Raw genomic sequence first — 10,355 nt, 5'->3', positions numbered from 1 at the left:
TGTTATGGTTGATGGCATGCTATGCCTCCCTACTCTTGCCTTATTTTTGATAGTCTTATTTAATTTTACCTTATTCTTCGTTGTCTTTTATCATATTATTGTGGAAAAAAAAATACTTGAAAAGAAAACTTGAAAAAAAAAATACTTGAAAAGAAAAAAAAAACTTAAATCTTGTCCTAGCTCTTGTTTTCATTTCTTAATATTGTTTATGTTATCTTTATTTTATTTTTTTGTGTTTAGTACTCTTCTTAATTTCTGTTATAATTTAAAAAAAAATCTCTTGAAATTGATCATTTTAATTATAGTTGGAATTCTGAGTACAACTATTATGAGCAATCAAATTTAAATTATGGAGAAACTAATAATATGTATGATATGTATGAATTATTTGATATCTCATTTTCCCCCACCTATTATCCAAAATTTTCATGAAGTCATACCCAATATCAAATGAATCAAGGGCATAAATTCAACATGCCTAATCCAAGTCATGCCCAATCCGAGCTATCATATCCCATTCAACAAGAAACGAGCACATCTTTAGAGGATACCCTACAACAGTTCATGCAATCAACCTACCAAATCTTACTAGCCCAATCTCAGTCAATCTCAAAAATTGAGACAATAGTAGGACAACTTGCAACTGCTATAGAGTCGGAAAAACAAGTTTATCCCAACCAACCCATTCCTAATCCAAATAGTCAAATTAAAAATGAAAAGGAGAATGGAGTTGTTGAAGAACTTGTAATATGCATCCAACCCCCTAATGAAACAAAAGAGTTGGATGAAATAATTCTTGAGGCTCGTGAAGAAAATGACAAAGACATAATTATATTTCAAGAGCCCATAAATGAACAAATTTGTATATTTACTCAAAATGAAAAGGAGTCTAATATAGATATGCAATTTTCTTATTTTATTGATATTCCCTTAAAATTGCATATTTCTAATTTTCTTGTATGTGTGATGTTATTAATTATTATTTATGGCATTTGCATCAAAGTCATAACTCACTCTACAAATGAAATTCTACACCATCGATTGGGTGTAGGTTGAAAGAAAAAAAATTACAGTCGAGCTAAAGACTATAAACTAAAGCGCATTGTGGGAGGCAACCCATACTTTTATGTTTCATTTTATATTTCACTGTTGTTGTGTGTTATGTTTCATGTTTTTCAAATTCCAAAAAGCTTGAAGGAAACATCTTGCCCAAAAAGAAAAGAAGAGAAGAAAACAAAATAGCCAAATCAAGGAAACATTCATCAAAGGGAGTATTTCTTAATTTTTTCTATTTTATTAAATATTGAGGACAATGTTTCATTTAAATTTGGGGTAATGTGTATGTATTTTTCTTTGTGTTTATATGTTTTTCTTTGTGTTTATGCATGTTTTTCATTTGTTGTAAAATTAAAAAAAAATAAAAATTATTTTCTTTGTTTGTTTTTATTTTTGTTTTTATGTGATTTTCATTTGTTATATATATATATATATATTCCTTGTTTTGTTTGAAAAAAAAAATATTGGTGATTTTCATTTTCTAATGATAAGAATTATGATTGAAATTGTTCTTAGTTCTTAGAAAAATATAAATAATTATTAAGCTTTACTTTTAACTTTTAAAGTTAGTTTTGTTTAAATATATATTTTTCATAATATGTCACTTTTCTATTCTATTCGAATTTGTGATATTTGGATATAGTTTATTTAAACATTAAATTCTTTAAATCTCTAAAAAAAAAATTGAAAAATCCTAGAATTTGCTTGATTATCTTTTGAGATTTAATTTATTTTTGTTTGCATAAGCTTGTCTAAATGTTCACATGATGATTTGATGTTTTTGTGTTCGTATGTTAAGTATCTATTTTGAAAACAATTTTAACTTTTCAAATTAATTACATAAACTTTACTTTTATTTGTGATTTTCTTTGAACTATTTCCATTACGTAATTTTTTAGTTAAACATTTGACATCACCAATTAAAAAAAATGTGTGTTTTTAATTTTCCTTTTGCTCGAGGACTAGCAAAATATTAAGTTTTGGGGGTGTGATAACTCTATTACTCTAGAAAATAGAGTTATTTTACCACTTTTTATGTGCTAATTATTGCTTAATTCTTGAGTTTTTAATTGATTTATTAATTTTTAAAGTAATTTTGAATTTATTGGGTTTATTTTGATTTTATATATTTTTGTGTGTTTTTATAGTTATTTTGTTGTAAAATGTTGTAGTTAATTATTTGAATTATTGTTGTTTAATTTGAGGTAAAAAAATATTGTGAACACAAACGCCGATGCACTCGCGAAACTCGCCTCCACACGAGACGAAGACACACTTGAGTCCATACCAGTCGAATATCTCCCCAAGCCAAGCATAGCAGAAGAAAGGATCAACATGGTCAATAGCACTGAGGAGTCATGGTTTGCACCCATTGTGAGGTACTTAAATGACGGGACCTTGCCTTTGGACAAAAAAGAGGCCCGCAAACTGACTTACAAAGCCGCTCAGTACACCCTAGTAGATGGAACCTTGTATAAGAGAGGCTTCTCCACCCCACTCCTGCGGTGCGTAGATAAGGGAGAGGCATTAAATTTTTTACAAGAGATACACGAAGGGGAATGTGGAAACCATGCTGGGGGCAGTCCACGGCAAAAAAAGGCCATCCGCCAGGGGTATTATTGGCCTACCATGGAGAAGGATATGAGTGACTTCGCGAGAAGGTGTGACAAGTGCCAAAGACATGCGAGCATGACCAGTCCGTGGCCCTTCGCTGTGTGGGGGATTGACTTGATTGGGGCACTGCCAACAGGAAGAGGAGGAGCTAAATACGCGGTGGTAGCAGTTGACTAGTTCACTAAGTGGGTGGAAGCGGAGCCTTTAGTCAACATAAAGGCTAAGTAGATCACCACCTTTGTCAACAAGTATATTGTCTGCAGATTTGGAGTACCTTACAAGATTATCTCCGACAATGGAACGTAATTTGAAGGAGAAATGTTTGAGGAATACTGCAAGGCAAAAGGAATCAAGAGGAGTTTCTCTGCAGCAGTACATGCACAAGTCAATGGACAAGTAGAGGCCATCAACAAGATCCTGAAAAGGAACTTGAAAACTAAGTTGGAAAAGTTGAAAGGGGCCTGGGTCGAGGAACTCTCAAATGTACTCTGGGCCTACAGGACCACCCCTCGTTCCACCACTGGGGAGACACCTTTCGCCTTGGCCTATGGCTGGGAGGCTATCCTTTCGATAAAAATGAAGATTAACTCCATCCGCACGCAAGCATATGATGACCAGGCTAACATCACAGCATTGGTCGGGAACTTGGACCTGCTGGAATCCAAGAGAGAAAGAGCACAACTGAGGTTAGCCACATATCAGCAACGAGCATCGAGGTACTACAATTCAAGGGTGCGAGAGAGAATGTTCAGGGTAGGAGACTTGATACTGAGGAAGGTACTCCCCAACACGCGAGACCGGGGGCGGGGGTACTAGGGGCAAACTGGGAAGGACCCTACCAGGTCGCTCAGTACATACCACCAAACACCTACAAACTGGCCCGCATGGATAACACTGTTATACCTCGGGCATGGAATGCAGAGCACCTCAAGAAATACTACCAGTAAGACTTCTGCACCTAGTGCAAAGAAGACCTATGTTTAGTTTGTACCTTGTTATGTTAACTTAGTGAGTAAGAATCAAAGAGGCTACCTAGGTAACCTCCCAATTAGATGTAACCCCTTCATGTATGTCATTGTACCCCACACACTATGAATGAAACTGTTCGCAACTTCACGTGTTATTCTTCTTCTTTATAGCATCCGCCAAAGTGCCTGCTGAAATAAATTTCACCAAGCACTTGGGGCGGGGGGGGGGGGGGGGGGGGACGAAAAATATACAGCAAAGAAGAGGATCCTAAAAAGGACCCCCTATCAGGAGGATCCTAAAAAAGACCCCCTCATTAGAGGGAACCTAAAAAGGACCCCCTATCAGGGGATCCTAAAAGGACCCCTGATATCAAAAAGATCCTAAAAGGGCCCCTTATATCAGAGGGAACCTAAAAAGGACCCCTTATCAGGAGAATCCTAAAAGGACCCCGTATATCAGAGGGAACCTAAAAAGGACCCCCTATCAGGAGGATCCTAAAAGGACCCCCTTATCAGGAGGATCCTAAAAGGACCTCTTATATCAGGACCCTAAACGAGGCCCTTATACATATATATAAAAAAAATGTGATGAACCCTTATAAACATGAAGAAGACCTTGCAAGGCATCACTTGAGTTCACAAGGATTAGCTACCCTTGTGAACATCAAGGAGGCCAAAAGGTCCTTTAAAAAAAAAAAGCTTCCAAATAAAGGCAGATGCTCCCACGAGAGGAAAGGCCTCAGAAAGAGCACCCACCAATAAGCCTAGAGTGGCCACCAAGCCGTCTAGCCAAAAAGGGTCCTAAAAGAGACCCTTGCAAAAATAGTACTATGAATAATGACGAGAAGGACGCTTCTCGCAAGAAATAATAAGCGCGCGCAAAAATATATAAAAGGATAACTAGAACCCAAGGGGGTCAATATATCCTTATAAGAACAATCAAGAGGCACCAAAGAAGGATCTATTGAACCCCTTCACATGGGCTCCAAAGGACCTCAAGCCTGATAAATAAAAAAGAGAACCTATCGAACCCCATCATGCGGGCTCAAAAGGACACAGAGGAATAAAAGATGAATGATCGCATATGTATATATAAAAAAGAGTTTTGATAACATAACAAGACTCGGAGAAGTTACAAGCAAAATAGGGCTCGAATGAGCATACACCCACAGTGGACTAACTGGCAAAAATTGCAAAATGATAATCTCAAGGTCTCCTGCCACGGGCGTTCCACTCAGCCGCCCAGGCAACGGTGTGCTCGCCAAAGGAGGAGAAATCGAAGTTAGGATTCTGCCTCCATACTCCATAAAGGGCGCACTCTATGGATCTATACTCAATAACGGCCTTGTCCGCCTCCATAGCCACCTTGTCCGCCTCTAAGGAAGAGACCCTCCCCTACAACGCTGCGATAGTAGCCTTGGCACCCTCAAGTTCGGTCTCTAAGCTGGTGACCCTTTCCTACAGCATCGTGGCCTTGGCAATCGCCCTCTTCTTCTTTTTTGATGAGGAAGAAGCCTTCGCCAAGGCCTTCTCTAGCTTAAGCCTGGTTTCAACAAGTTCCCTCTCGAGCTCCTGGACCTGGACCATAAGACGGTCCCTCTCAGCATTCAACGTGGAGAGGTCTTGAGCCGAATCAACAAATCGCTGAGCCACTGTATAGGTCTGCACAAGGAAAATAACAATAACAATGATAAGCAACAAAAGAAAAGAGAAAAAAGGGATAAGGCCGACATAAGATGCATGAACTCACCCAAGCGGTGGAGCGCGCAAGAGTCTCCCCGAGCTCTGACATAGCCAAACTCCCAAGACCACTCCAATCAGCTTCAGGAAGGTCCGTGGCGATCTAGACATACCGCCGCCCTTAAGAGGCCGCCATGCGGCCCACCCAAGGCGCCCCTTCTGAGCCAATGGCGCTTGGTTGAGTAAGGACAGACGACCCGCTCGTCGAAGGAGGAGGGGGCGCAGGAGGATCGGAAAAATGAGCTCCCGATGGACTAGGAGGGGGCACAGGAAGATCAGAAAAGTGACCCCTCGATGGACCAGGGTCAAGGGAAGCTTGAGGAAAAGCATCAAAGTCCTCAGAATAAGGACAGATGAAATACCCTGGCATGGCATGTTGATCCTGGGAGTGGGAGGCCATGTCAGGGTCTGTAGGGGCTAAAGGAGGGCATCCCACGGGAGACGAAGACGGTTGGTGGGGTTGCCCATGTCCAAGGGAGACCCCCTCTGGCACACGTTCAGCCTCACCCTCGTCCGAGCGATGTTCAGCCGAAGCAGCCTTCTTCTTCTTTGATCCAAGAATACTCCACAACAACCCGGGATCCGAAACCGGGGACAGCTTGTGAAAGTTAAGTTTGTCCACGGTGAATAGGTATGTAGCCATTTTCTCGGCAGGGTTAGCCTTGAGGAATGCATCCGCCTTCGACCCAACAACTTCAGGCATGGCGAAATGCTCTGCACAATCCACACAGTTGCCGACACAAAACATAAGTTCCAAAACAATAAGCTTAAAAAAAAAGGGGGCTTGAAGTACTTACTAGGAGCAGAGCGAAAGTGCTCACGAACGGAGAGGGGACCCCTCACAAAGAAAAAGTCCTGCTTCCAGGACCCTAGGTTGGACACAACGCCCTCTATCAATGGGACCGAAGTATTAGCTTTTTGTAGGAAATAAAAGCCCTTGGACTTAGGAGAGGGCATGAGATTGTACATGAAATGCACCTCTTGGGCCGTAGGAGCACGCTGGACACGATCCATAAATGAGATGAAGAGGAAACTCAAGGTCAGCCAGCTGTTGGGCGCCGGCTGGAGTGGAGCAAGGTCAAAATAATTGAGAACCGTGACGAAGAACGGGTGTAACAGGATTGTACCACCCGCTTTCAAGATATGCTCGCTCATAGCCACGTAACCCGGATTTAGGCAGTCAGCTCGGCATGTGCTCGAAGGGACATATAATGTGTAGCCTAGGGGAACACAGTAGTTCTCCGTTATTTCCAACAGTTTATTTTTGGACACGTGGGACACTAGAGTGGATGCCAACAGGGGGTCAGTGCCCTGATCATCAGCAGTCACCTGTTGTCGCCCTCTCTTCGGCATATCTGCAAAACCAAAAGAAAAAGGTGAGGTGGAAACAGGACACTTTACCCTCTATTTTTTCTTCCTAGCAAGAGTCTTCCACCAAGGCACCAGCTGTGAAAGCACTAAACTAGGGTAGATCGAGAATGAGGGTTGAGGAGAAGACGGGATGGCCCCATGACAGTCATTAGGGGAGAACGGGTTAGGAGGCTCAGGTGGGAGATTTCCCTCCATAAACTCCAACTCCATCTGCAAATCTAAAAGGGTCACCCTAAGGTTCGCTACATGGTCGTTAAGGTCAAGGGGGAACGGTACACTATCTCCCCTCAACACTGAGTCTATTTCGCTCTCTACCACCCAAATTTTACGCCTAAGTTCAGCCATATGCTCAAGATGATGAATGCATGCCTGCCTTAAGGTGTCGTAGTCATGGTGAGGATTGTCCTCAGGGGACTCCGAGTCTGAAGACAAGTCAACAAACTCGACCCCCGGAGGAGCATCGAATGGACCTTCACATGCCATGAGATCTCGTCCCGAAAGCAAAAAGGGTTCACGTATAAATGAGAGGATTCCTACAAAACACAAAGGAATGGGCTCAAAACCTCTAGGTACAAGCGCTCTAAATAACCCACTAAGGGGTATGAATAAGGGCATGCAACTGGGTTAACTCACAACAAGCTCAGGCCAAAATACCCCCTCCCGAGTGGTGCTAATTTAGACCCAATAAACATAATGAAAAAAAAAGTATACCTCAAGCAAGTAAAATTGGGAGCTGTCGTGGTCAAAAGGAGGTCAGGGCTGAAAGCATCGTCACGTCCAAACAGAGGCAAGTGGTCAAAAGTACACATCTGCAAAAACAAAGGAAAAAGATGTTTTAGTCCTCGAATACCTGCATGGATATAAGCATGCAAGAAATGAAATCAAATACATATAAAAAAAGAGAGAGAGGGAAAAGATAGCAAAAGTGAGGTTGTGGGGGTTCGAACTCCTCACCTCATGAAAAGAGTAAGGTTTCCAAAACCACTAGGCTAAGGGGATGGAGTGTAAATAATAGGCTAGACATGAAGGCCTTTTTGTAAGAATAAAAAAGGAGAGTCTACTAAAGCACCTAAAGGACCTCTCCTAGACTGGGGGCAAGTGTGGATGCTCAAAATTTCATGCTTGTAAAAGACCCAAAGTACATGCTTAGGTCCCATGAACGTCTAAATACTTGGTTGAGCCGCGGTGCCCTCGGGCCACCATCGCCTCGGGCGTCTGTCCAGGTGGCCTAGCGTCTCACGTGCCTGCCCAGATGGCCTTGCGCCTTGCGAGGGTGGCATGCCTCTCAGATGCCTCGCGTGCCCAGGCATCTCGCGAGGCTGCACCACCTCGAACGTCCACGAGTGCCTTGCGCGCGCAAATGAATGCCTCGCGTGCCCATGCGTCTCGTGAGGCCTCTCCATCTCGCACGCCCCTGCTGCCATGCAAACGCCTCGCGTGCCCAAGCATCTCGCAAGGCCTCTCCGTCTCGCACACCCTGCTGCCACGCAAACGCCTCACGTGCCCAAGCGTCTCGGGAGGCCTCTTCGTCTCGCACGCCCCTGCTGCCACGCAATCGCCTCGCATGCCCAAGTGTCTCGTGAGGCCTCTCCATCTCGCACGCCCCTGCTGGCATGCAAATGCCTCGCATGCACAGGCGTCTTGCAAGGCCTCTCTGTCTCGCACGTCCCTACTGCCACACAAATGCCTCGCATGCCCAAGCGTCTCACGAGGCCTCTCCGTCTCGCACGCCCATGCTGGCACAAAAACGCCTCGCGTGCCTAGGCGTCTCGCGAGGCCTCTCCATCTCGCATGCCCCTGCTGCCATGCAAACGCCTCGCGTGCCCAGGCGCCTCGCGATGCTGCACATGAGCGCACACACATGAGCGCCTCGCGTGCTCAAGGTGCCTCACAAGGCCTCTACACCTCTCGCGCCCATAGTGCCTCGTGTCCGTGTTGCCTCACCAGCCTTATTGCATGCTATACCCACCTCGTTGAAAGGGCCCTACGTCACTTGGTGGGGTTAGGGCCACCAACGAAATACACCCTCTCTAGTTAGCCGGTTGGGACCACTTACAAGAAGGCCAACCAGATATGTTGTTCAAGGTGGCCCACAAGAGACAAGAAATACGAACAAGGTACCTTTAAATGGGTACATACATGTCTGCATAGATGAAGGCACAGACCTGACACCTGTACCCGACAAGTAGTGGCAATAAGGGGTAGTACGAAGAGTGGTGGCACCACTTCCACACCCCTGACCATGTATTGGAGCCAACACCACTACCCCTGAGACCACTCTCCTGACAATGTACTTGTGTACCATCTGGTCTCCTGGACCACAATGTATCAGAGGCCATTAGAGCCCACTATAAAGGGAACCCCACTTCCACATGGAGGGGGGTTGGAAAAAACACTGTAGCATCATACCATAAGAAATAAAAGTTCCTTTCACCATTTTCTTTCTGCAACTATTCTTTAAGTTTCTATTTAGATTTTTGAAGTTTTTCATTGATAAGCTCCATATTTCGATTTTTCTAACTTAACTTCGTTGACGAGTTCTCACCGTCAACAATCACTGAAGCCTCCTTATACCTCTCTTTGGCCTTAGTGACTTTGACCAAGGCCTCCTTGTGGTTCTTTAGCTCCTCGCCCAGTTTGGAATTTTTCTCCTCAGCCGCTCTTAGCTGCTCAGTATGATTGGCCTCGACCGCCTTGAGCTGCTCAGCGTGTCTGGCCTCGGCCGCCTTGAGTTGCTCGACAAGTCTTTCCTCGACAGTCTTAATCTCTTCAGCATGATTGGCAACCATCTCCTCCAAGCAACGCCAACCAGTACTCATGGTCAAAACTCCCTGCGATTAGAGAAAAAGTAAAGTCGTTAGTATGAATAAAAGGGCAAGATAGACAACTAAATCACAGCAAAAATGGCGACTTACACTGAGTACTTCATTCAGCGTGCGGCTGAAAATTTGGTCGACCTTCATGGTAGAGACGTTGCTGAAGGTTTCCTGCCTACGCCGGTGTCTCGACAATTTCTTCAGTTTGTCGTTAGCCGAGTTGTATGCTATGCTCAAGATAGCTTCGGTCCAAGTCTTTCCTGGCTGAGCAGGAGGACTTAGGTTGCAAGGAGCTAGAGGAGTCGGGTCTACGGGAGCTGGAGGAGTCGGGTCTACAGGAGCCGGAGGAGGAGTCGTATCCTTGGAAGGTTGTGGTGCAGGAGGATCCTCGATCCGAGCCCTTTTCATGGAGGGGTCACTACTGCTTTCCCTAGGGTGTCGCCTGCTTTCTTTCCTCATGCTCACAAAATTTGTGGCATTGGGGTTGCTGTACAAGTCGAATGCTTCTCCAGAAGGCATGACTTCAGGATGGAAACAAACGATCAGACAATATAAATTATATTACTTAAAAAATCAAGGGAATAAGAGCAAGAAAAATTCTAAGTAATATACCCGAGCTTTATTACTGGTCGATACATTATTTATGGTACTACTACTACACTCACTCTCTGCCTCGAAGAAGTCTGAATTTAAACTACTAATCAAAAATTTAAAGTTGTCGTTCCCGTCCAATAAATTATAGGGAATGGGCAAGTTGTCTAAAAGAGAGAAGTCAGTACCGTTCTTGTCA

General features: G+C 43.9%; 1 protein-coding gene across 1 annotated transcript; it reads right to left on the bottom strand.

The window, feature by feature from the left end:
* Positions 1 to 5,499: 5,499 nt before the first annotated feature.
* Positions 5,500 to 10,084, bottom strand: LOC133825420 (uncharacterized). Its single transcript, XM_062258366.1, has 3 exons — positions 9,665 to 10,084; positions 9,295 to 9,580; positions 5,500 to 6,092 (listed from the first exon to the last, which is right to left on the bottom strand). Exons 1-3 carry the CDS (start codon positions 10,082 to 10,084, stop codon positions 5,500 to 5,502), a joined length of 1,299 nt encoding a protein of 432 aa, XP_062114350.1.
* Positions 10,085 to 10,355: the final 271 nt, after the last annotated feature.

This window comes from Humulus lupulus, chromosome 1 (assembly GCF_963169125.1).
Source record: "Humulus lupulus chromosome 1, drHumLupu1.1, whole genome shotgun sequence".
Classification (NCBI taxonomy): domain Eukaryota; kingdom Viridiplantae; phylum Streptophyta; class Magnoliopsida; order Rosales; family Cannabaceae; genus Humulus; species Humulus lupulus.
The sequence above is the reverse complement of the archived record's forward strand: the minus strand, read 5'-3'. Positions and strand labels throughout refer to the sequence as shown.

What these genes read in the sequence shown, in the direction of transcription:
- LOC133825420 (XM_062258366.1), bottom strand. Translation starts at nt 10,084, where the DNA reads ATGCCTTCTGGAGAAGCATTCGACTTGTACAGCAACCCCAATGCCACA. An exon ending in CGCTGAATGAAGTACTCAGT is followed by an intron (nt 9,581 to 9,664) that starts GTAAGTCGCCAT and finishes CTCTAATCGCAG; the next exon opens with GGAGTTTTGACCATGAGTAC. An exon ending in GGCTTCAGTGATTGTTGACG is followed by an intron (nt 6,093 to 9,294) that starts GTGAGAACTCGT and finishes TGGATTGTGCAG; the next exon opens with AGCATTTCGCCATGCCTGAA.